Source organism: Sycon ciliatum, chromosome 9, assembly GCF_964019385.1.
Source record: "Sycon ciliatum chromosome 9, ocSycCili1.1, whole genome shotgun sequence".
NCBI classification, from domain to species: domain Eukaryota; kingdom Metazoa; phylum Porifera; class Calcarea; order Leucosolenida; family Sycettidae; genus Sycon; species Sycon ciliatum.
Genome location: NC_088651.1, coordinates 5,234,704 through 5,262,084, shown reverse-complemented (window position 1 = coordinate 5,262,084; position 27,381 = coordinate 5,234,704). Strand labels below are relative to the sequence as shown.

Below are 27,381 nucleotides of genomic sequence, written 5' to 3'. Positions count from 1 at the left end.
TGCTGAAGACAGCAAGCTGTAAATACAAAATACAGAATACCATTCCACACCGGGCCGATATCACACCACCACAGTCCACACGCCAGACTCTGGCTGTTCAACCACCATAATGCCTTTAAAATTAATTAATTGAGGAGGACAGTCACCTGCCTGCTTTTAGTTTGGAGCAAAACAGTTGGATACATTTACATGCCAGGAGACATTATGTACATGTACATGGGAGACGGTTGCCTGGGTCTTTATGCCAATATCAGTGTCATGCGTTGGGGATGGCGGCAAGGCTGGACAGACTGCAGACCTGATACATGACATTGTAATTATTTGCTCGCCACAGCTGTTTTCCTTAGTAAACAAGTAAGTTAGTTTCGTGTGACCAGGGATCCGGCAGAACACCCCAGCCGCAAATACAATGCAAATCACTGCAACATAACCACCTTGCCATGATCATTATTGTCTTGAAGTAGACTTATCAATGCGGCGACCCACGCCAGAAACGAGAAAATGGTTGAACGACATGTGTTGTATCTGATCATAATAGTTTTCTTATAACGGTACACATCACACAGGATTATGATGGAGACTGAATAATCATGTTTAAAAAAAATGGGGATCAAAATAGATTCGAGAGCCAGCTTCAAAAAACTGATGAAGATAAGAAAGTTTCGTCAACCATTTAATACCATGAATACTAGTACTAACTACTACGGTATGTGCACTACTCCGAGCAATCAGTATATTTCTGAAAAGCATTTAATACGCCACAATAAAAAAACGAGCCAGTCAGCAGTAGCAGCAGCAACAGCATGCAGCCATGTCAATCACACCACACCTATCGGCTTCGGTGAAACATTAAAAAAAATTAATACTATTTTTTTCGAACTGACAAAGTAAAACAAAGTAAAATATAAAACGACCATGGAGTCGGGAGGTGCTGAAACGGGCACCGCTGCAAAATTAGCACAGCCTCGAATCCTGCTCGCTGTCCTGATGAGCGATCCTATCTAGTCTGGTATCTACGGCACTTTGCACTAAACATCCTGCGCACGAATGTAGGCAAGCAAAATAAACTAGGCGAACGAGAAGACTGAGAGAGCGAGAGAGAGAGAGAGAGAGAGAGAGAGAGAGAGAGAGAGAGAGAGAGAGAGAAAGAGAGAGAGAGAGAGAGAGAGAGAGAGAGAGAGAGAGAGAGAGAGAGAGAGAGAGAGAAGGCCAAAGTGCTGCTCTTTGCTGTCGAGCTACATCAATACGGACGGCCAGCATCGATTGATAACTGAGAAGACGAGACGGTGATAGTTGACAGGCTACAGCTAGCTGCCAGCTGAATGCTGGCTGTACTGGGGCTAAGAAAGAAAAGACGATAAAGTCAGAGCGGTCTTTGGGCAAGTTATATTCTGATGGCCAGCATCGCTTGGAAACCAAAAAAAAGAAAGAATAAACGAAGTAGACTTAAGATGACAGACGAGAATCAAGTTAGGTCTGGGAAGGGCGGGTGGGATTGGGGAAATCCCCAGCAGTAGTTCAGAAGCGATGAAATGTTTGATAAGTCCGGTTACGTCATTCGTAATGATAAGACACGATGATGACACATGATCAAGACTGAGACAAATTGACGGTTAAAATTAAGCACCAGCTGATGGGAGATACAGAAGTTCAGTATGTGCCCGGGTACTGCCTAGTGGAATTTGTCTCTATGAAGCGGCGACATTTCTCCATGAAGACCATGACCGGTGTACGGCACGGCATGAATACAAGCAACATTAGTCGTGGTTTTTCCCGCACGAGTTTGTTAGGTTCGGAAAGACCTGCCACAGGAAACTGGTGCAGTGTCATAGATCCATGTCGTTGATATGATGGCTACATAGTGGTCGGTTAGCTACCACCGGGAAATACATCCCGCCCGAAGAATGTATCAGGAGATGATGCACACAATCAAACAAACACACACTCACTCACTCACTCTCTCTCTCTCTCTCTCACACACACACACACACACACACACACACACACACACACGATGCCTCCCATGTCACTGCGCCAAATTAAAACTCAGTTGGCTAACGCCAGGGGACGCGTACGGAAACATAAGCCTGGTCCGTCAGTTGGCTGGATGCACAATTCGTCCAGAGATCGCCCCTTTGACAACGGGCAGAACGATACTGAAATCGGTCAATTCTTGGAACTCACTGGTAGGCATCTTGAACGTGTACCTGGAAGGAGAGTAGAGACCAACAGTAGTATACATCCAATCAGGTGATCATTACATTAACATCCACGATACAGTACTGCTGGGCGCCGAAGAACGGAGCGCCGAACAACGACCAGGCTAGAATTTTACCCAAGTACAGCATACCAATATATACACGGAGACTCAACTGGGCATAGACTGTAATTATATGAAAATAAGAACGGTCTAGGCTAGACCCCCCCCCCCCCCCCCCCTAGTTCTTGGGCGACCGACAGTACCAAAAATGCAGTCATACGTGACAGCAGTCACCCAGTGATATCCAATCAGGTCAGTAGTATGTTAAACCTCTTTAGGACGAATACCAAGCGACCGATGATATTTGTTCGCAATAACGGAAGTTCCCTTTCCAAAAAAGTGACAGGAGAGTAGTATTATTCCCACTAAACTCGCCCTAAGGGTGCCTGGTAGAGCAAAGCGCCCTTTGGTGTCCGGAAAACTAAGGTATGTGTGTTCAAGATACTCAATCTGCGGACAGCATGCTGTTTCGTTCTTTTTGAACTCATCAGCGCAGCACAGAGGAAATGAGGCCGAACCTGATAGCAATGGAAATAAAAATTTCCAATCAGGCCCGAACGTAGATATGTGTAAGGAAGCTGGACGCTCCCACGCTGGAGCTCGTGCTTTTCCCGCCGACCTGACTGGACACTTGACCGACTCACGACTGCCATACAGAGCACACGAGCGAGCTCCAGTGTGGGAGGGTCCAACTTCCTTATACAATTATTGTGAAGAGAGAGAGAGAGAGAGAGAGAGAGAGAGAGAGAGAGACAGAGAGAGAGAGAGACAGAGAGGGAGGGAGGGAGAGAGAGAGAGAGAGAGAAAGAGAGAGAGAGAGACAGACAGAGGTTACTACTACTATTTCGTGGATAGGTGTAGTCAGAGAGTTACTTACGTGCAACCAGCTTCGCAGCACAGCATTGCAGCGATCTCTCCCAGCGTCATCTGGTGCTTAGGCAGGCGTGCCTTGGTGACGCGTATCGGCTTCTTCTCGCCGCGCCTGAAGTGGCCAACCATCAGGACCGGCATGATGGGCCCCTCGCAGCTGCTCACCGACACGGTGTCGGCGCGACGTGCTTCTGTGCGTTCACGCGTGGCCCTGCGACTGCCGGTGTTGGTACGGCTCTGGCTCTTGCCGCCGGCGCTGCCTCCACCGCTGCTTGTTCTACTCGCAACGGCGTGCGTTCGGCCGCCCGTCGCCGCCGGTGATAGCGGCTGGCTGATGGTGGGAACGGCCTCTGCGGAAGTACCTTGGCGGAACGGTGGCGCGCTGCCGTGGACCGTGGTCTGCGCACCGACTTCGGTCGATGCTCTCGGCTCCATGAAGTGTTCGTTGAACGAGAGATTACGGGGCTGCAGTGTGAAGTCAATGAGCGTGTCCTTTGCAGGCGGGCCAACCGTCTTGCCTTTAATCTTGCTGGAGAATAGCTTGAGGCGCTGCATGTCCGCTTTGTATTTCTTATAGTCCATGCGAACTTGCTTGAGCTTGTCGTCCAGGCTCAAGCCCTCGAAGTCGGGCACATCCTTGCGGGCCTTGCCCAGGATATACTCCATGTCACGGCGTGCATCCTTCTCGTGGGCCACCGTTGACATGCACAGCTCCATGAGGCACGCCTCAGAGCTCATGAAACCAGAGTCCTGGCTGACGCTGCTGAGGTTCGTGGACGATCTCGAGATTGCGCTGGCGGAGGCAATGTTGCCACCCATTGCTGCTGCTGCTGCTGCTTCGACCACGGACGGTTTCATGTCGACGGCGCAGCTGCTGCTGCTGCTGCGTTCCCGGAGAGATGTCACGCCTGTCGCGGCGGCTTGGGAATCATCTACCCTAGGAGGGAGATTAAGACCATCTAGCCGAGGGAGATTGCTGGTGGAATTGTCAGCAGCAGGCAGCGGACATTGCATCAGTGGCACACCAACTCCGCTCATGGACCTTTCATCGTCACCATCCGCCGCGTTATTCCAATCGGCGATTATGTGAGGCGACTCACCGAGACCACTCATCCTGTCAGAGTCGAGGGCAATGGGACTTTCGGAAAGTGACTCGTCGCGGATGGAGGCGATATCGCTCGAGTCCGCCTGCAGGCAGAATTAGCAGCGCATGGCAGAATGCAAGCATGCGCAACCACCAAATGCACACATACATGTAGACGCACGCACGCATGCACACACACATACACATAAATACACCCAAAGAACAATCTCGGATCTGTCAGATGCACAATCGCAAAGATGTCATCCCTGCATTCAGTGCCATTCACGCAGGCATGCAACCAGGAAGGTGCACACTTACACACACTATCCACCGGAAGAGAATTACTCCCTACTCACTCGTTTTCTGGCTTGCGCCATCATGAGGAGAAAGATGCTTACATTGCCCACAATTACACGCACCGTATTTCCAAGATTGTAAGTCGCACCCCCCCCCCCCTTTTCAGGTTTGAGCCAGTTTGGATAAATCCAAATCAGAACGTAGTAAGACACATCCCCTTTTTTACCCTTGCATTTTAGTGTACAGATGTGCACCTTACATTCGGGGAAATACGGTACACACACACATACACATACTCATGCACATAAACACACACACACACACACACACACACACACACACACACACACACATGCGCGCACATACACACATGCACGGGCGCACACATGTACGTGCACCCACACAGACACACACTTACACACACACACACACCTCACACACACACACACACACACACACACACACACACACACACACACACACACACACACACACACACACACACACGCACACGCACGCACACACACACACACCTCAGACACACACACACACACAGATACACCACACACACGCATCAATAACATTGCCAGCCCGTTGCTTACGTGATAGAGAGCATCAGCAGCAGCAGCATCTTGCAGTACGTGATGCGGTAGAAGTGGCGCAGCCTGTTGGACAAGCACAGACGGTGCTTGTGTGAAGGGAGGAAATGACTTGAAATCTAAGGGCTGGCCGAAGATGGGGTCGGTGAAAACGCTGTGATGTGCGTACTCTTCGAAACTGAAATCGACCCCAGGTGTGGCCTTGCCTGTCCGTATGGCTTTGAGCAGGCCGTACTCGATCCTTTCCACTAACTGCTGCGGTGAGGGTGTCGGCTTGGGCAAGCGGGGCTGAGGCATAGATAGATAGAGAGATATATATAGATAGATATATAGATAGATAAAGAGAGAGAGAGAGTGTGTGTGTGTGTGTGAGAGAGAGAGAGAGAGAGAGAGAGAGAGAGAGAATGAGAGAGAGAGAGATAAGTTAAGTAGATAGATAGAGAGAAAGAGAAATGAGAGAGGTTAGACCAAGATAAACAGGAATGTGCGACCCTCTTGTTTCAGTGATGACCACGCACAGTTTCAAGGGTATGTGTGTGTGTGTGTGTGTGTGTGTGTGTGTGTGTGTGTGTGTGTGTGTGTGTGTGTGTGTATGTGTGTGTGTGTGTGTGTGCATGCGTGTGTGTGTGTGTGTGTGTGTGTGTGTGTGTGTGTGTGTGTGTGACCCGTGCTCGAGCCGTTGGAAATGTACGCAACAGTGCCCACCCTCTTCACCAGGGATCGCACAAACCCTGAGTTTTGATGGATCTGTACGACTCCTGGCTCTTGACCTTTGGTCGGTGTACGAGATGCACGAACAGTTTTGGTGGGGTGAGTACTTTTCATGTAGTACTGAATGTGGTAAGTAGGACTCACCCATCCACCCCTCCCCACCTGGACCTACTCAAAGGGTAGCGGAGGTAACGTTAGGGGCAGCATCGTTCATTTCGTACTCGGACCCCCTCCCCTCCCTCTGAAACGAACACAGCTTGCTATGCTGGACGACGAAAATGGCATGCATGTACATGTCATATGTACAGTGTCGGTCGACTTGCGATTTTGGCTCGCACCCCCCCCCCCCCCCCCCAAATGAATCATGTTCGTTTCAGGGACGACAAAAAACTTTTGCGACGACCCCTTAACCGCACACATTCGTTTTCCACAAAAAATATCCGGATAGGCGAGGGAACCGGATAATTGAACACATATGCTGTATGTGTAAGCATGGCATATGCTGTAAATCGGTAACCAACGATTTTCTTCCGGATGGCGAGGGATCCGGATAAACGAGGACCGGATAAGCGAGGTCTGAGTGTACAAGCGCATTGCACTAGCACAACACAAGCAACACAATCATAACGACTGGCGAGTAGTCCAAACCAGAGTGAGTGCACTTGATTCACATGCGGTCCCAAGGGATACGGTTTGTTAGAAACGACACCTGTTTGCTATACAGGGGTCAATTCTGTATGGGCTCAAACGGAGAAATGGGCACTGGTTTGCTGAATCAGGAGATTCGCTAGTTCCTTGCAAGTGTAGTCGACTGTATATACCAAGCAATACCCAGTGCAAGATGCTCAGGTCTTTATAGGCCGTAGCCCGCATGGCATGGGGGGGGGGGGGGGGGGGGGTGTACCCTGCCCCCCCCCCCCTAAATTTTTCGACCTAGGTTCATGCACGCGCATAATAGAGAGGTTAAGATGCATGTTATTTCTGACGTGACGCGAAGGTTCAGCCCACGTTATTTGGCTCGTGCGTCGGAAATCGACGCGAGCGACCAGCAGCTCACGTCGAAATTTGGAGTGTCACGCCAAATTTGACGTGAAATTGCGCGTCACGTCGGAAATAACGTGCATCTTAACCTCTCTAATGACCATGTATGACATGCACCTGCCATCCTGCACATATGAGGCCGTGCCCCCCCCCCCTCCCCCCTGAAAGGGGGACCAGCTATGCCCCTGCCTTATACGGTGAGGCTCTTGCAATCTCGTTTGCAGCTTACCCCTTTGGGCAAGCGATCGTCGCGGAGAGATTGCCTCTCCTCCCAGTCCTGTCGCGCCTGCTTCACTTCTTCCGAGTAGCCTGCCTGCGCGTCGCCGCCGTCGTACGAAGTCGTGTCGCAGTAGGCCGCAGTGGCACGCTTGTCACCGCCACCGGTCAAGTGTGATGCTGCATCCGAAGTGTCCAGCGGAGGTACTTGCGACGATGGCCGCCCGCCAATCCGCGGGGGGTGAATGCCCGACGCCGGCGTTGGCGGTAACCTGTAGGAGTTGCTGCTCCTGCAAACAAACAAACAAAAACAAAAAAACGTACAACACGCATACAGTCGTACTGAGGAGACGGCAACGAAAACATTGTTTTAAAACAGTCTACACACCAAGTCTGGCGGTTACTACATAGTCAACTTTCAGCATCAGCTTTCGACCCGCTCATTTGCTTGATGTTTCCTCATCACGTCAAGTGAGGCGGCCACGGATCAGGCTAACTAATTTACAGTTTTGGCCTGTTTATCACTGATTGACTTTGAACTCCAGCACACATGCAATAGCCAACCTCAGCCACAGCACCAGCCACACGACTCCCAGTTGCTGCAGATGTTGGCAATACGACTGTACTGTATTGCTCCGCACATCGGTTTTGATCATACAGATTTCATCGGTGACAGTACGTGGCATGTGGCCTCTAATATTCCAATATTCATCGGTGACGGTTCTAAGAATTCTGAATGGAACTACAATGCTGGCAACTGAAACCAGACCCCTGAGCGGTGCGCTCACATCACAAAGACCCAACACGGGATAATAAAACTACGAAATAGGGACCGCTAGAATGTGAACGCATCGCTAGGGGGTCGGATTTCAGTTGCCAGCACTGTAGTTCACACAGAGAATATCTAAACAGAAGAAACGTCATACCGTGCATGGTACCGCCGTACAGTACCATCGGTCGCCGAAGAACTGGGGGGGGGGGGGGGGGGGGGGGCGGGTCAGCCGCCTAACCTAGTCCATTCAGAAAAAAATGAACTTCTAGCTTTTGGCCATAAATGGGTCAAACGTTGAGTTTTTTTAGAATTTTTTTCTGCAATCCCATATGGAATCCTCTTCCAATTATGTTTCTGAAGTTTTTTTTTTCCAAAAAGCAAGCCATAGCAAGAATAGGATTTCGGCCAGGTTTTGCCCCAAAAGCACTGAATTGGGAAAAACCATCAAAATCCAGGCCGTTTGACCCCGCCTGCAACAGTGCATTCTGCGGTTCGAACCCCAGTTCAGGCACCCTTTTTGGACCCTTTTTCAAATTTCAAAGTTCGCAGCACTGCACTGTGTACGATGAAATCACGAAAAATCGCCAAATACGGGAGCTCGCCAGAGCCAGGACCCATCTTTTTATGAATGGACTGTAGACCGTTTTTTCTTCATGTAGTAAAGTCTATGCAGAGTCGAGTCACCGTGCGTATATTGTCATGCTGTGCTTGGTCAAATTCTAGCCTGGTCGTTCTTCGGCGCCTGACAGTACTGTTCTGTATCACATGTACAGTATTTTCCGGAGTAGAATCCGTACTTTCAACACTTAAAATTCACCCGGGGGGGGGGGGGGGGGGGGGGGGGTGCGGATATACTCCCATGATCAAAGTAGCGGTGATAAAATAGGGAAGATGTCAGTATTTCGTGGCAAAAAAATCCGGGCGCGGCTTATACTCCAGTGCGACTTTTACTCCGGAAAACACGTTAACTGTGGCAGGTATTGTCTCTGGCAGTATTGTCTTTAGCAAGAGTTGGAACCTTTTCAACCACACTGTATGGATGAGGTTTTCGGTTCAGTATTGGTGTTTTCCCAGGCCCAACAAGGCATCTCAATAATGGCAACAACTGATAGGGATGAGGCACTTGGGTATTGAGGCAAGGCAGTCAACACTCCAGCTCCATATTAGTCCGGTTTGTTGATAGGGTAGAGGCTCTAGAGGACCCGACACAAGGACAGACAAGGAGCCGCTAAAGAGTATTGAATGGCCAGGACATGTCCCCGTATTCAGCTTGACAGGATCAGCCTTGAGTGGCCACTCACCCTGGGGATCCAATGGTGAGTGTCAGGCCACTCAGGACACACACACACACACAACAAATTTTTAGCTAGCTCTGAGCAATGCCGCACACGTACACAGGAAAGCACCCAGGAGCTGATAATGGATGATAGGTTTTTGGTGATCAGAAGATCTCAAGGGCCGCACTAGCGTAGACACTCCATCTCATCAAGATCCCGTTACTAACTGGGCAGGCGCCTACACGACACTACACAGACACCGACCACACACTAGCCTCACCATCACCATCAAGTGCAGGGACAAGGAAAATTCAGAAAGACAACAATCGTCATGTGTGCACGTGTGTACACACATGTGTGTGTGTGTGTGTGTGTGTGTGTGTGTGTGTGTGTGTGCGTGTGTGTGCGTGTGTGTGTGTGCGTGCGTAAAAAGTATTACAAGGCTTATGGGGACGGGGATGTAAGCAAAGCCTAGTAGAGTTTGCACGTCCGCGTTACACCCTGCTACACAAATGTGCTGAGAAACACAACCAGCTTAGGAAGTAAAACACAAAAAGGGCCTGCTGTCAATTGTCCAGTGCGGTGTCTGAGTTGAAGGAGACCTGCGTGGCTGGTACGGGTTCGGCCTCAGTCCGTTTACGGTTTAGCTGTTTTTCAACAGCCCTAACAACGGTGACACTAAGCTGATCCCATGGTGGCTTTCCTTCTCACAGCGGCTGACACATGAAAGTTGTCACGATCACTTGAGAAAAGGAAGACATGCTTGACCGTGACACTCTAGAAATCCCACAATCACCGCTGGCGCCAGTTTCCGACACACAGACACCAAAGCACACCAACTCCCAGCATGGGACGTGGTACGTGCACTGCTCAACACCCCCACGTCTCTGTGAGTACGAACAACATACATGGTTGTATTGTTGTGGCTGGAAAGCCCGCATTGCCAGCAGCACCTAAGAAATAACAGCAACTCCATTTGCTAACACAAGCAAAGGGTGGCCCTGAGAGCATGTGTTTTTTAATTTTTTAATTTTTATATATTTTTTTACTATGTTCACATACCCAACTCGTAAATAATAATGAAAGACAATGGTACTGAGACAAGTGGGAACCATTGCTTGCGTACCCAGATTATAGTACAGTATTATATATGTACACATTGAAGTTCAAACATAGGAACACACGTGAAGTTTACAGGTAGAGTATCAATGTGGTATGATAGATCAAGGGCATTGTGCACTCGCCCAACATACTAACAATGGTTGCCCCCCCCCCCCCCTCCCCCCTCTCCCCACTGCTAGTACTGCAAATTTTAATAGCACTGACACTAACTACAGCATGGCGGCAACCAGCTTTTTTGGAGTGCAGTCAATTGCCCGAGCAGATGGACGAGATGCGCACCCTCTCCACAACAACAGCCCTGCTATTCAAGGAGCTGACACTATTGAATTCCCTCAGAGCCTTGTTTGAAGCAAGCCTGCACAAGGTACTAACCCTATGACTGCCTGCCTGACTATGTTGTTGGCTGAGCTTCATTGCATCATTGCCTGGCGTGGCACCTGACTATGGCAGTCCATGCTCTGCTCACAGTAGTCATAGTCCCCTCCTTTGCATTGGCTTCTGCCATTGGACGGTGAAAAAAATAAAAAAAATAAAATAATAGTGGACATACTCTCCACAGACTATATCAAGTATTTCAAGACTATCTATTAACTTAAAGTGCAGCATTGCACATGAAGGGATCCCCAGACCTAGATGCTAGTAGTAGTAGTGGTAGTGCTAGTAGTAGTGGTTCCAGTCCACCACCAGGACAATGCTAGCATCCACACTACACGCACAACAGCTGACCAGTAGCGCTGCTGCCGAGCAGAACAGTGTCCTGGATGGACTGTGCTATCCTAGACTAGGGAACACATGCTGGGAAGCATGAGAGTGACAGGAAGCTAGCAATAACGCCAATATAAACAATCAGCACTGCTTTTTGACATGCTCCCATTCCACAGTTCAAGCGCCACCCATGGCCTAGAACCTGCTACAGTGCTACATAATGTTACATGGTAGTATTGCTGGGTTTCAGCAACCAGTGCACCCAGCGCCGCCAAGTCCCACATTGGTGGACCCACCAAACTCCTCCCCACCCCTCTCTCAACAACTGATGACATCTCTCTTCTCCTATGGGCTATGCATGGCAACGCCAGGAGCGTGCTTTCCTGGACAATGACAGTGCTGTGCACTAACTTTGTTGACACTCCCGCGTCTCCGCAGCATCACAATGCATGGACTAAAGATGTTGATATTTCAGTGTGCTCTGCTGGAAAATGCCACGGACTGAAGATGTTGATACATTGCACCCCAGCATGCTTTGCAAGACAATGACCTGCACTAAAGATGTTGATACCTGGGTCAGTTCCTGCTCTCAGGACTGCACAGCAGGGGGCTGGCTAGCTGCAGATACGATAGCAACCAGTCCCAATCTCAGCTACTACAAACTGTCAGACAGACTCAGGTACTGGGTAGAGTACTACTTAGATGGCACCCAATGCACCATCCAAATACACACATGATCGTCAGGGACTCAGTTTGAGTTCTGATGCTACACATAATATACTAGTAGTATGCTCCGGATCCAGTGAGTACCTTACCTTTCACTCCCCACTTCACATTAGTCTAATGATTAGACCCTATACTATTGCACAATATGGTCGGAGATACTGATACATATGCAGCACTAGTACTACCCATCACTGATGCTCTGAGCACACAGTGTACCATGTACTTGAACTTGGAAGTCCACCAGTAACTACAGCATGAGTACAGGATAGTGTATTGCATTGGTGCTCCATCTATTTGCTTTTCACATCTCTATTTCAATTTTCCTAATAGAGATTGCGTCAAGTACAGAACAGTGTCTACAAACAACATAAGGTCATCTGTCACACAGGACAACATTACAACCAGTACTAACCTTACTGCTGGGCATAGCAGAAAGGAAAAAAATAAAATACTGGACTGAGGCAGAGAAACTCTAACAACAAAGTCTCTTCAAGCGATTTGTTACACTCGTCTTCATTTACATCCACACGCAGGGTTCAGAGTACTATCGCAGGGGACATTCTCGTAACATGACCATGTTGAACTCTTGAATTCTTTATTCTCACGATGGCACCATCGCCAATAGTTGTTGTCATCGTTGTTGTTGTTGTTGTTGTTGTTGTTGTTGTTGTTCTATTTTAATTCGCAGAATCAAACGGGCAGCAAGCCCAATTACATCAGAGCGAATGTGTATAGTGCGTGCATGTAAACACCATAGAAGCAGGGTTCTAAGAGAATGCAGGGAGTTGAAGTTCAGAACCAAGGATTGCGAGACGTACTTGGTCTCTCTTTATAAATTACGGAAATCTGTCTGACATGGAGCAAAGTGTTGATGTAACTGTTAGAGGGACCCAATTTGTCAAAGACCGACCGTGTCCTGAACACGACCTTGCGATGGAGTGGAAATAGAAGGCGGGAGAACTCACAGAGTTTGCAGAAACTAGCCCGCGTCAACTACATATTACATATTACGTATTACACACACACACACACACACACACACACACACACACACACACACACACACACACACAAACATAGTACACTCACACACATAACATACATACCTGTATCACACACAGAAACACAACACAAATTACATCACAAACATATTGCCCATGCAACACTCAGTTATTCTCATGTGTGCTGTCAGCTCACGCCTTCAAGTTTTACATGGGGCACATTCATACGACATTTTTACACAGCGGATACGTGGCGACGTGACATTTTTGTGTCGTAAGATATCGGAACGAAACAAATCTAATCTTCGCTTACACTACTGATGCTGGCACCGCATTCATATCCATGGCATTGAAACTGACAACACATTACATTTTCATGTACATTACACACAGAACACATCATGCATACACATACATACAATGCACAGACGTCCTGTTGTGGTTGAGGGTACTACTAGTATTCCAGGCACCTGGTGTCCTTCGTCAGCGTCAACAACTGCCAGGGTGACTGACACGTGTGTCCATCTGTGTGCGTGTGTGTGTGTGGGGGGCGGGGGGGGGGTACAAGGCCATACATACAAACACACAGATCACACCTCTCCCATACATACAAACACACAGATCATGCTTCCCCATACATACAAACGTACAGATCACACTTACCCCATACGTACGAACACACATATCACACCTCTCCCCATACATACAAACACACAGATCACAGATGGGTTTCTCAAGGGCCTGATCAGTAAGGGATGGAGAAAAGTCATCCCAAAGTGGCCTTGGGATCAACTCAAAACCTACTACACAATGGTCAGCCAAGCTACTGCAACAACCAGCGAAACTAGAAAGAAAAAAGAAATTCACGGTTCACGTGAGACGCGGCTGGAGACCGAATATTCCGCATCCGCTGGGACGCCACCATCCTTAAAGATCAAGGCACAACCAAAACTAGAGCCGACACAAACTCTTCTTCACACAAACTATTGCAGTGTATTTCTCACTCTTTACAAGATATATTGAAGTCAGGTTGGTGCAGGAAAAGACACACTACACATACAAATATACTACACTGGAGCGTCAGTGCAGAACCACTCCTGTTGCAGGCAAAGTGGCCGAAAGAGCACCTGCGGGGCCTGCACGACCGCACACTCTAGTACCAAGAGAAGGCCGCCACCACCACCGCCCTATTGCCAGCGCGGGGAACCATCAAGGTACACACTTTACAGCAGTCTTCACATACTAGTACTAGTAGTAGTGCACAGCGGAGCACTCTACACCATGGGCCATTCAGGCGAAACCTGACACAATTAGATCCATCCAGCAGCACAGTGGCACAAGCTGCACAGTGTACTGTACCCTTTCAACACGTCAACATGCTGCACGGCTAATGCAATAAGAAAGCTCCCAGCGCAAGCTGGTCAGGAGTGGAAAAGCCAAGAGGTTTGAAGAGCTAATAAGCTAGGTTAGCCCCAGTGTAGTGGCTTGGGGGAGATGCTGCCCAACAAACTACCCCTGCTGAACGCCGCACTACAGAGTACATTATAGTAACATAATTTTGGCTACTGGCATCATCAGAAAGGGTGGACAAGGTCAAGGCATGGTGCCATTGGTGAAAGAAACACCAAGGAATGCCATGTCATGGAATTCCTTCCGCACATTCCCTAAAGATATTAGAGCTAAATGCAATAGCCGAAATGTCCTCTTCAGCCACATTGCAGCAGTGAGACAAATTTGTTAATTCAGCACCCTCCCTAATCCGTAGCAGGAATGGCGCCGAATAATGAAGGGATCACTGCACTGCCATAGTGATGTTTTCTGATGTCAGTACATGTAGCTGATGGCAACATGGTAGATTTGCTAGCGAACTTCCCTGGTTCCATTCATGCATTAGTTTCAGGAGCAAGTTTCCCTTAGGACATGCTACTGTTTCCACACACGGTCTCTATCATCCAGTGCAACACCATCTATCTTCCACCGTGTCTCCTAAACAAATGCCTACATCCATGCTGCTCAGAAATTTCCGTTCATCTATTCAACAGTTCAAAGGGTACTAGTACCCCATAAACAGGTCGTAGACCTGTGAGACTGCGCTATTCAACATGTTATAATAATGATAATGCTAACATGCATGTTATACCCATACTACTGTAGAGGCAGACAATTTCGTCCAACTCCAAAGAATAGGAGTTCGTCCGGTTGAAAATTTCGTCCATGGATCATAAGAGCGCATAGAATATTTCTGCTTGTACAGTATCCCATGCTACACTCATGCTATCTTCGCAACACTCAAGTTGCCATGCCAAGCCTCAATAACACATGTAGCTAGTTCACAGCTTATCACAATCTTCCCGACTGCAGCCTTTCGTTCCGCTCCTCAACAATTTCCCTAGTATTGTCGGTACAATGTTGTTGCTCGGTCTAAACAATAACACTTCACTGCACTTAGAGGATTCACCCAAAGATAGTATATGTACACCGCTTGGTAGAGTTTACTCTCCAGTAAGAATTGTGTGTGTGTGTGTGTGTGTGTGTGTGTGTGTGCGTGTGTGTGTGTGTGTGTGTGTGTGTGTGTGTGTGTGTGTGTGTGTGTGTGTGTGTGTGTGTGTGTGTGTGTGGTTGCTATAAAGAGAAAATCTGTGGGTGTACATCCAGTGCATTTGCAGCTTGGCGCGCGTCTCTTGCGACGGGCGCATACATGGTGCATGGTACATGGTGTGTGTGTGTGTTTGTTTGTTTGGAAAGGGATCTGCGTGTGCTCATACTCTACAGGAACACACACAATATGTACTGTTGAATGGGGAAGACCCAACCTTTCACCCACTACACCACATGTACAATGAATCACATACTCCAAACTACAAAGTATGACCAACACACGCCTAACTAGGAGAAAGTGCTGTTGTCACAAGTCATCGTTGTTCACTGTGGGATGACATGATAATTTTAAACATCAAACTATATCCTCACTCCTGTGGGGAAACTCAGAGAGGACATACGAAATCCAGCATCTCTAAGCCACAGTTACATATCACCAAGCCACAGTTACATATCTCTCAATACTGGTCAGTGCCCACAGCCTCTCTGCAGGCGCGCATACAACCGGGATGTACGGCTTTCGTACGCCTGCAAGGCTGCTGGTACTAGAATACGCCCGCAATCGTCCAGGTCGGCTTTGTTCCGCCTGGGTTTATACTTTACACATGTACTGTAGATTTGTTGAAGCGCAATGCGTGCTGAAATACCCCCCCCCCCTCCCCACTCCTCTCCCCCGTTTGTCGAAAGAATTTTCAGACTAAATTTAATGGAGGACTAAATGTCGATTTTTCTAGCCTGTCGCTACGTTTCAAAATCCATGGACGAAAACTTCACCAGACAAATAGTCTTTCTTCGGAGTTGGACGGAATTATTGCTGACTAAATTATCTGCGTATACAGTATATCTCCCCCCCCCCCCCCACAACCTCCCCGCCCGTCATATACTACACACAGCGTTGACAGTTCAAAACAGCGTGTCTTTCGTGCACGCAAACAGCGGCGTACGGCTCAAGAGGGGAAACTTACGTCATAGAGTAGCCGGAAATGTTAGAGACGCAGCTCATCGTGTCGTCGGTCCCGCGCCCGCTTCGTGCCAGGTACATCTTCGGCTTGACTGTTACCGTTGATGCTTCGCTGTCATCACAACTGTACGCGCTGTTGCTATGGAACGACACCGGCGAGCCCTCGCGCAGCGCTTCTAGATTGTAGCCGCGATCCAGCTGCGGCTGCATGGCGGCGGGGGAAGACGGTCCCGCACCGGGACTCTGAGAAGCATTGTCTGAATGCGACGACACCACGTCCATTGGCGTGTCTGCGGCGGGGAACGAACCGCGGTGGAGATGCATCGGCGTCTCCTGCTGCAGCTGTTGCAACTGCTGTGCCGACGGCGGAAAATGCCTATGCTGCTGCTGCGGTGACTGCCATTGCTGCGACGGCTGCCGTCGCGGCTCCAGAGAGCGGTGGTGAGGTTGCTGGTGTTGTGGTGCACACGCGGAAGCACTGGCAACCTCCTGGTCTTCTCTGGTTCTTCTGCTCGTACCCCTGTAGCCACCGTGGGCGAGCGAGCTGCTTGACGCCCTCAAGATGCGATGGCACGTAGGACATATGGTGGGCGCGTCCCCCGTAGTCAGCAGATGTGATTGGTATCTAGCACAGTCCGCACAGGTGACAACATCAGCTGCGCTGCCGGGTTGTAGTTGCTGCTGCTGCTGCTGAGGCATTTGTTGCAGAGCCAGAGGCAGTTGTTGCTGCAGCAGATGCTGCTGCTGCTGTCGAGGCAGATGGTGCCGCTGAGGCTGATGATGCTGCTGAGACAGATGCAGCTGCTGCTGGTGCTGAATCACATTAAAGGGCCGCGGTTGCTGTACCTCCCATGTGCCGTGGTCTTCGGGTCTGCGGCGGCGCGCTACCTCCTGCTCTCGCATTCTGGCAGCAAGGTCGGACACCTGGTCCGAATTGGCAACAGCGGCCATGTTGCCACACCAGCCTGTTGAGGTTTGTCTACCGGACATGGTGAAGAGTGCTTCCGAAAAGTATTTCTAGAAACGATTGCACAGACCTTCAGCAGTGCCGTGAGCAGTGCCACAGATCACCTACCAGCATGACAAGAGACAAGAACAAAAATAGCGCGTAAGTGCCGCACCTGTTGCGACCGCTGTGCCGGCTGCATGGATACGGAATAGCGCGTCGCTTTCGGTGTAGTGTAAATTTTGCAAACTTCAGCAGAGAAACCAGGCGCCTAAATCTAGATTACACCTGAAAGGCGCTAGACAAGTACACGGTGTGTGAACAGTACGCTGGTCACCTGATTCTGCAACACACGTGCAACCTGGCGGGACCCCGACACCGAAAATCAATACACCTAAAATACAGGAATGGACTCGGAGTGTTATCGCATGAGCTGATTGTTTAGCCGTACGTGCTTCGTTTTTCTGTTTGTGATGTTAGTGCGTATAGTATTCTGTTCTCTGTTTTTTTCCACTCTCCACAAAATTCACTCTCTAAGTCTTGCAAATCACACTGAGGAGACCAGTGATGACCTTTCTGCACATAACAATGAGCCACCAACTCCAACAGAGATGGTGGACTGGGCAGGCCATACAAATAATTCTGCGGCATTGTAGCCCATGTGTTGACAGAACAACACAGGAGCATTGCCCCACCACAACATGTGTGCTGTAACCTGCATACCCAAGGCTGCCCTTGTCATTAGCTTAACATCAGTGTGACTACAGAAAACCTGTCAAGGCGACCACTCGATAAGGCGACCACCTGTCCTAGAAGACCACTGCAACCAGGACCAAGGGATGCTATTTCCAGTCAAATGACCCAGGACTAGGAGACCACCTGGTAACAGAGACCACGTTTTGAAGGTCCCTTGAGCGGTCGTCTTAGACAGGTTTCACTGTATACTTCTAGATACATGTCCAGTAAAAGCTGTGTATAGCCCAGGCCAACATCTGCCACACAACAGGACCACTAGCATTGCAACCAAGAACAAGGGATGCTATTCAAAGTCACATGACCCAGGATACAGAGGCTACCTCTACCACACAGGGCCTGCATGACTTTGTGTAAATCATCCCTTGAGCTGAGCTGGCTGGGCTGCTGGTCAACTAACTGTTACTTATGCAGGTTTCAGTGTACATCTTGTGGACTGTCGACATGATTGTCATGATCAGAACAAGATTTTGAGAAGATAAGATAACAAACCAACAACAAAAACTTTATTTACAGGCCTATGACCAAAGCCAATACAGAGCCCTGACAACTAACTGGCCTACCATCATAACTAGAGCCGAGGGATGCTGTTTCCAGTCAAAGATGACCCTTCCCCTTACAGTTACATCACAACTAGAGCAAAGGGATGCCAAGCTATTTCCAGTCAAAGATGACCCTTGGTAAGACCATCTACACACAGATACATGACATTGTACCACATTTCCACATTTTGACAGTTCCGGGAACTGTCAGTGCCTTAGACAGGTTACTCTTTAGACTTCACAGCACTGCTTGGCACCAAAGAATGGGGGTGCTGAAGAAGGAACAGGTGAGAGAGTTCGCCAAGCACACTATACCTATTTTTGATATTTTTATTTTATTTTTTCCTTCAAAAACACTGCCCCATGGGGGGGGGGGGGGGAGGGAAAACGGGGAACATGCTATTGACAATAGAGAACAAGACTCAACTGTGCATAGATTGTACAAATACTAGTAGCAGATGAAAGTAGGGACAGCTGCCCAAGGCTACAGTCCATTCATAAATAAAGTAACAGTTGGGGGCTGGCTCTAGGAGCTCCTCTCGCTCCTGTGGTTTGGTGATCTGTTGTGTTTTTATCGTACTGGGTGCAGTGCCACGGAGTTGGAAACTTGAAAAATGGTACAAAATGGTACCTCAACTGGGGTTCCAACAGCTCAGTTGGAGCGGAGTGAAACGACCTGGATTTTCATGGTTTTCCTAAATCAGAGTTTTCGGGGCAAAACCTGGCAAAATGCTATTCTTGCCATGGGTTGCTTTTTGGAGAAATGGACCTCAGAAACATACATGTAATTGGAAGAGCATTCCATGGGGATTGCAAGAAGAATTATAAACAAACTCAAAATTTGACTCATTTAGTATCCAAAAGCTAGGTTACCAAAAGCTAGGTTATCATCTTTTTATGAATGGACTGTAGTCTAGAGGCCTACCCCCAAGTACTTCAGCACCCCTCTCTCGCCTCCTCCTACCTCCCCCCCCCCCCCCTCCCCCCCCCACTCACAAAGTACTGTAGTCTCATTGCCTTTATTCTAGTCACTTATGAAGAGTTTCTGGGCTAAAAAGTACCATTTTCATAACCCTTGGACTTGGTGTGCACCACCAAAGTGTGCCTGTACAGTCATGTAGTTGGACATGCTGCGGCCTTGCACAAACCAACAAGATCAGGACTGCATTCCATACCTTCTCAGTGCCTGGAAGATGCCCTTAGTGGTAGTAGTAGTAGCGCGGACTACAGGTCACTGCTGTCTCTGCACTTGCAGGGAGCAAACGAACACAAAGTCCGTAGATCTAGTAAAAGAAGCAACACAGAGAAAGAGAGAACGTTGGCTGAGCGCTCACAGCTTATAGCTGTTATCATGGTTATCAGCGTTACCATGGTTACACTTCCACTTCCAGTCCGTGTGCAGCGTAGACAGCCATAGAGCCCACAACTACCATGACTACGTGGTGCATCTAGACTAGAGCATGCAGGTACAGCCTAACTAGGCCACCTGGCGGCAAGTACAATGATGTGAATGATCGCAGCTACTCAACGAACGTCTTGACCTTACCAGGTCCACTCAGACTCCGACACAATGCAGTCGAGTTGGAAAGAATCACGGAAGACGCAGTGCTAAAGCCTGTAACCATGGTAACGAATGTAGTACAGTCAGTAGATCTACTACACCCCAAGTCTCCATCCTGGTTTGCTTGCCTTCAACCAGTCATACTCATCAGATTCTGACTGTGATCGTGTCGTTGATGACGCTTTTCCTCGCCTCCAGAGTCCTCCTCTAAGCTACGCCCTCTCTGCTTTGTGGCCAAAGCTTATCTGCGCTGCAGCCGACAATAATAATTATTGGCTTGCTATGGTTCACAAGACTGGAATGAAGCCTTCGACACCTGCAGAGTGCGTACAATACTTGCTTGGAGCGAATGACGTGACGGCGCATCAAGTCAAAACATTCTGCCAAGCTGAGCTCCCCAGATATCTCCAAATATGTCAAGTGTATATACACAAATAGGAGATCCCCCCCCCCCCCCGATAGGCGTCATGTGACGTCAGCCTTTGGGTAATCCTGAATAAAGATATAATAATGTTAGAAAAGGTGCACCATACCACGCGTAGGCTGCGCCGGTACAGTCGGAATGTCCTGCTGGGTGCTAAACGGAGCGCCAAAGAACGACTGGATTTCGCCAAGCGCAGGATACTAGTACTAGTAGTAGTACCAATGATGCGTCGACGAAGGTGACTACCAGGCCAGGGCAGTAGGTTGTAGTACAATACGTATTGTACTACTCCCTGGTGACTACATTGGTGACTACATTGTAAAAGACTGGTATATAACCTAGTTCAAAACTAGCATTGTGTCCTCCTAGCCCCCCCTAGTTTCATGCTGTCAATCTAACAATAATAATAATAATAGTACAGACTCTAGTGTTATAGTACACACTCTAGTGTTAACTTACTACTAGTACTACTGCATGACTGTAGATCTACATGAAAAAGAAAAGAACGGCCACCGGTCTACACTACAGTATCAGTACTAGTACTACAGTAGGCTAGGCTAGGACTCAGTAGGACTACTACTAGTACTAGGACTCAGAGGCTGACTCCCAGGTCTCCCGCGACCGTCAGTCGGTAGATTGTATCTTATCAATATTATCATTATCAGATCAAGAGTCTGAGCTGTCCCACCCACAGAAATAACACAGATCACAAGATCACGTCGAACTCCATGTTTACTGTTGTAGATCTACCATGGTGTACTGGTCCGTAGGCATAGCGCAGGCATAGCGCCTAGGCTGCGTGCCGTTCAACACGATCACACGCTCATAGTAGTGCACAATATTCTGCACCAACTGCTTACTTACTGCTAGAAACGGGATTATTCACAAAACGATGAACTTTCCATCGCACATGACTAGTATTAGTAGTATTACCGACACCAGGAGCCGATCAGCGAAACTGCTTCTCCACGGACGACGTCACTAGAGACTAGTCATAGGTCTCACTGTGCTTTTTACGATTTAATCACTGATTTCATTTCAAACATTCCAAAATAGCCCAAATCGACCTTCCTTCTTTCCAACGTCATTACGAGCCACAATGCTGTTCGCATCACCCTACAACATAAAGTCGCACACCTGTGTGTTATTTTCTTCCTATCATACGACATACCTAACCCTGGCTTCACATCATAGTGTTGCTTTTACCCTACAACATCAGACCTATTCTGTACTGACTGTACGAGTCTCAGGACTCACAAGTCGCTGGAGATGTACAGCGGTGATGCACTATGTAGTACTAGTACTAGTAGCACTAGTAGAGTACAGATCTGTAGTCCACTACATGATTGTAATATTCTACGAGCACGACGTAGATCTACAGTCCAGACGCGCTAGACGCAGGCCTGCGCTGCTGCAGGACAAGATTCATGATTGTCATGTACATGTACATATGTAGCGTCTACAGTCATGTACATGTACATCACATCACAACCTCATCATGGCGCCATAGCATACTATAGTACTCCACTGGTCTGTCCATGTCCGACGCTCAAGCTCAAGCACGCCAAAACAAATCGGTCCCGTCAATGCACTCTGCTGGAGCTGGGAGAGGCTCGTCCGCAGTCCGGTAAAACTATCAATCCATGACACTGACAGTCGCGGTGATGAAACCCCGTCCGCCGAGCACTCTTCACGCGCACGCGAACAGTTCTTATAAACACGATAAAACGGTCAACAGATCCAATCAAAACGGAAGCAGCACAGACAGAAATACTAATCCCTTGTGTTCACATATGCATCGTGTACGCTATCACATACTGTAGACTATCGTACCAGCTGTGCCGGCGTGAATATTCGAATGTGGATGCTGCTGTTGTGTTACGGTCGGCACGAGTCAAAGGGACGAAACCAGAGCAAGGAAGGAAGTCAGGACACAGCATGCACAGGACTACTACAGAGAGCGGGCCGGGAGACATAACGAGAAGAACGACACCTTTTCAAGTCACACGTCGTCTGGTGTGGCGGAGCGCAACAAGCAACGACGTGCCAAAGAGCATACCATACAGCACCCTCATCAAACCCATGATACATGCATTCTCTAGCAGACGAGACACGCGCAGCGCGGCGAGTTCACCACGATCAAAGGGACACGCACTCACGCCAAGCTCATTACAAAAAAACTCAGTTTTTGGGCTGTGGCGGGTTGAGTTTCATCGACGTCTCGCGGCAGACAAAGCGGCTCGCGCCACGTCGTCACACGTGCTAAAGTGAGTTTCCCATCACGCAAAAGGCCTATTTCCGACGTGGCCTTTCACTGCACGCAATCCCCACGAGACAAACATTCATTGGAACGATCGACGTTACGTAGATCTACCACAGATCAAACAGTCCCATGCTGATTCGCGGCTTTCTGAAACGTCTCATCACGCCAAGGCGAGAATTCCATTCACAACCACCAGGCGCAGATACACCGACAAACACTGAAACAGGCTCGTGCGCAGATAGCTCACCACTACACCACAGTACACTCAGCACTGGTGCACTGTCTGTACAGTCGCTACTTTACGAGTACTTTCGGAGTAGATCTACACACATTCGTGAGGAGTGAAAAACTATCGTGGCGTGCTTTAGTTTACGTTCATTGTACGCGAGCTGTACGTTCATGTTGTGCAGGATCTAGGAGAAGAATATCGGGGAAGTATTCGTGAACACGCCATTACGTGTAGAACGTGTACTACGGGTTCACACACACATGCATACACAGACACGAACGCGTGCACGCATAATTATACATAGTACCATACGCAAACCCAACACCAGTGATTCACCCTCTTGAGCGCCTCAAACGAAAGGAGGAAATTAATCAGAGTAACAGTTACTTGCTGCCGAACATGACCTAACGTTCTGCCACGCAGCGAAAAGCACAATTGGTATCCGTAGTGGTGGTGGGTGTACCACTGTGGACATGATTCCGAACATATCTTCCTTGCGATCAGTCGATCACCGACTGCGATTGGTAGAATGACTAATGTGGTTGCGCACCACACACGTACACCACGCGCTAGTCCTACTTCATAATCCTCACTTCACACACAGTTCACAATCCCCCGATCGCCGCACTACGCATGCATTGTACTATCCAGTTCATGCACGGTGAGATGAGACTTGAGAGCGAAGCGAAGATGAGCACCTCCAGAGTAGTACCGCATTCAAAGAGCATGCCGCGCAGAGCGTCTCCAACGACGTCAGCCGTTACGCTTCATACATGCACAACACGGGCTTGTGTCACGCGCATCAACTCGACTTCTCAAGGCTGGAAAGATGCGCAAGATCAAGAGAGACTTGCGAACTACATGTACACTAAAATATCATTGAAAGGAAAACAACTGGTGAAAACAAACCCGGTACGCAACTCTCCAACTGTCCAGATCGCCGAGTTCTAGGCTTCTGTACCTCTGATCTCACCGAAAAGCAACCCAGACAGAATTGGTCGCGGGCACCGTTCTACAAGCAGCAAGCGCTCAACTGGCTGCCACAGTGCCAGGTCGTGTAGCAATCCAAGCGCTGGAAAACATACGCACTGCCCTCAGGTCGTTCCTTAGTACTAGTAGTAGTAGTACTGTTACTGAGCCACGACACGATTGGCAGCATTGGAGACAGACAAATCAAAGCCCAGGCCGACACACAGCGAATCGTGTATTGTGAGCTACAGTCGAAAAGAACTGAGCACGGAGGAAGACAAAACTACGATACTGTAATGTCGATGTACACGTGAGTGAGACTCGGGGCAATCGCTAGTAGTAGCAATCGTTCTGTGTCTACTCGATCAGCACAAGAAAAAATACAACAGACTCGAGGCTGAAGTCACACGTGCTGCGCGCTCTTCACAAATAGCTGCGAGAGGAATCCATTTCACCTAGGGGTGCGACCTCAGTTGTCATTCATCGCAGAGATGGGGGAGCAGTCAATTTTTACATTCTTTGGCAGAGGAAATACAATAATAATATTCAGCTCGTGAACACAATCACAAACTTAGTACACGCGGGAGAAGCAGCGGTAAACCATCGACCAATGCCACGAAATCAGGTGATCATTTCTTTGTTTCCTTTCACGATTAAATTATAGTAAATAGAATGAGGCGGAGACAGAAAGTAATCAGACGGCGCTGTATTCCAACATGCATTTTTTAGGAAATGACTGAGGGAGAATTCTTGTAGTAGATTATGAAACGACCACAGGGTACATACAAACACAGCGCGGGCAATGGCATGCTGTAACCTCAGAGGAGGAAAAAGCCCACATAATCTAAACTAAGTCAGTTGGGGAAACAATTATTTGTGGTGACGCCGGGATAGGCACATGGAGGATAGTCTCACGAAACAAAGGATAATCTCACCTTTTCCAGTAGGTCGTAGCAGTACAGGAGGATGCACGTGGTCTGGGTCTCACCAAACATCCACCACACTAGAAGTACTCTCACTAACTTGACCACAGGCCCGCGCAAAACGCGTTCTTCTGCAAAGACTATTGTCTTCCGTGCGCACAGCCACACAATCAAGTATAGCAGCGAATGCACAAAGGAGGGCAGCATCCGTCTGCTGCCTTCCACACGTTCTCCAGCAGCAAGATACTCTCCCGCTGCCGTTATATCCTCAAAATTAATATCGTGAGGCTACCGTACACGAAATGAATGAGCGTGCTACGCTTGGTGAAGGCGGTTCGCGGGCCAGGTAGGTACCACTCCAACATCAGCAGATAGCTGTACTGTGTATGTCCTTTGGCAGAGCACGACCGACAATGAACGGGAACCGCTCCTCGCCCGCACGTCCCAGCAAGGCGAAAAACCCCAACGAGAAGCAACCAGCGCTCAGCACGGCCCGTTTGCTAAAACTAGTGCAGTGTACTACACTCTACAGTGAAGCTTCGAAGGACTTACTACTACATGTAGTAGTAGTATGTGCATGCCGTGCGTGCTCGACTTGTCTTTCACTTTTTCTGTCTTGTGACGACAGAGGCGCACTGACTGTGCACATGTGTACTGCTGTGATCATGGATGGGGATCCTAGGAGTCTGTCTTCGGCTAAAAACTGCCTGTGTGCACGTAGATGTCTACACACCGCACCGCGCGCGGGGTAGACTAGTACTAATACATTGTACAGTGCTGGCAACTGAAATCCGACCTCTGAGCGGTGCGCTCACATCGCAAAGAATGTGAACCCACCGCCGCTCAGGGGGTCGGATTTCAGTTGCCTGCACTGTAGATCTACATGATTGTACTAGTGGTAGTGCTGGCCGGACACACGCAAATCTACACAGCTACAGGGGTGCACTGCACTGGGCCCCTGGCACTACAAAAAAAGTGTCTGTTCAGTGCAGTGTGCGAGTGCCCAATGATTGTTACGACCACGTACCGCCCAGACTTGCATGCTGCATAGCTTTTATTTAGGCTAGGCCGTATGATCAGCTCAGGGCCTGGGCCCTGGCGGATAATGCTCGGAAAAGTAGCGTTTTCTGCTCGACATTCTGCTCGTATTCTGCCCCATTCTGCTCGTATTCTGCCGGATTCTCACGTGCTTGTGAACACCCCGGGGTGTACCCCGTAAATAGGCGCCAGCATGCCCTCTCCGCACTTCGTAGCTGGTTCTGCAGAGTATCTGCTCATTCTTCTGCACTTTTCTGCCGAATTCTGCTCCTTTTCTAAAATAACCCATATTCTGCTCGAAATTCTGCCGGCGGACGACGCGACATTATCAAATGCGGCCATGAGGTATCAACAAGGGACCATGTAGATCTACCAGTGAGTTCACGTGCTTGTACCAGGCCCTGAACGTTTTATTGCGGGCAAACAATGCGATCGTACGATGAAAAATTAAAAATAAAGAACATTGAAAATTTATTTTTGTTTATAAGGAACAAAAATTGGAGGCGTATCCAATTTCGAAAGAAACGTTGACAGCACCGACGCAATCCATACATTCAAGTAAGCCAATTTGGTAACCAAAAAATTTTATAATAAATTATTTTGATAGAGTTATGAATTATTTCAATGGGCAGCCAAGTAATTAGTTCAGCGGCTGCAAGAACTGCCGGAACGCTGGTGTCCGCAGTGTCAACATATCGGCGACCTCGCGCGATCGCGATCGCAGAGCCATCACGGAAGCTCGGACCAGAGCAAAGGATAACCGGCATCTGATGACAGCCAGTGTGGTGCCGAAATCTTCTCCCGTTTTCTCTGATCGGAGGCAGGTGATCCGGCTGAACAAATTCTGGGCAGCCTTTCCATGACCTCCATATGCCTTCCTCTTCATCACTGTGTCTCACCTTTGTGTTTTCCACTGACCTTGATGTGGGATGATGTAGTGTTTGACTTATTCTTAGGTACTTGTTCCAATACACATTAGAACACCCTTTTGATGTTAGGCATTTCTCGCATACATACGGTATTATCTCTACTATAAGCACAGTCTCCTATAATAGCACGTCTCCAATAATAGAACACCTTGGGGCGGCATTCAAAAAATAAAGTGCTCAGTCTCCATTATAAGCACACTGTGTAAATTCATTATCTGTACAGGCGAAAAACCCCTGAAATGTGTGTGTCATACATGAATTTGGCATGGCAACATGCCTCTGAAATGAGGTTGAAATAATAATGGAACAGTCTCCAATAAAGGAACGTCTCCATTAATAGCACGGGGCGGAGGTACATGTACATTGAAAAAATAAAGGACCGTGCAGCTCAGGGGCGGATCCAGGGGGGGTTCGGGGGGTTCGAACGAACCCCCTAAATTTTTTCCGACCATGGTGCAGTTTTTTTTTATTTATTTTTTTTTACAAAAGCCAGGCATGCGAATTGCTCCAAGGATCCTGCCGTAGCGCATATAGCCCGAGCTGAATCATGCAGATGTTACATTG

At 48.6% G+C, this 27,381-nt stretch overlaps 1 protein-coding gene across 1 annotated transcript; it reads right to left on the bottom strand.

Annotated features, from left to right (window-relative positions):
- Window positions 1-505: 505 nt before the first annotated feature.
- On the bottom strand, window positions 506-25,386 carry LOC135824933 (uncharacterized). The gene is made up of 7 exons (XM_065337676.1): window positions 24,863-25,386; window positions 19,657-19,764; window positions 16,245-17,311; window positions 7,092-7,368; window positions 5,114-5,398; window positions 3,138-4,318; window positions 506-2,207 (listed from the first exon to the last, which is right to left on the bottom strand). The coding sequence occupies exons 3-7, from the start codon at window positions 17,228-17,230 to the stop codon at window positions 2,096-2,098; spliced, it is 2,841 nt and encodes a 946-aa protein (XP_065193748.1). The 5' UTR covers window positions 17,231-17,311; window positions 19,657-19,764; window positions 24,863-25,386; the 3' UTR covers window positions 506-2,095.
- Between the last annotated feature and the right edge of the window lie 1,995 nt (window positions 25,387-27,381).

Excerpts from the sequence above, each read along its gene's own strand:
- LOC135824933 (XM_065337676.1), bottom strand. The coding sequence starts at position 17,230 with ATGTCCGGTAGACAAACCTCAACAGGCTGGTGTGGCAACATGGCCGCT. Across the intron at positions 5,399-7,091 it reads ACGATCGCTTGCCCAAAGGG|CCCCGCTTGCCCAAGCCGAC; the intron begins GTAAGCTGCAAA and ends TCTATGCCTCAG. Across the intron at positions 2,208-3,137 it reads TGCTGCGAAGCTGGTTGCAC|GTACACGTTCAAGATGCCTA; the intron begins GTAAGTAACTCT and ends CTCTCCTTCCAG.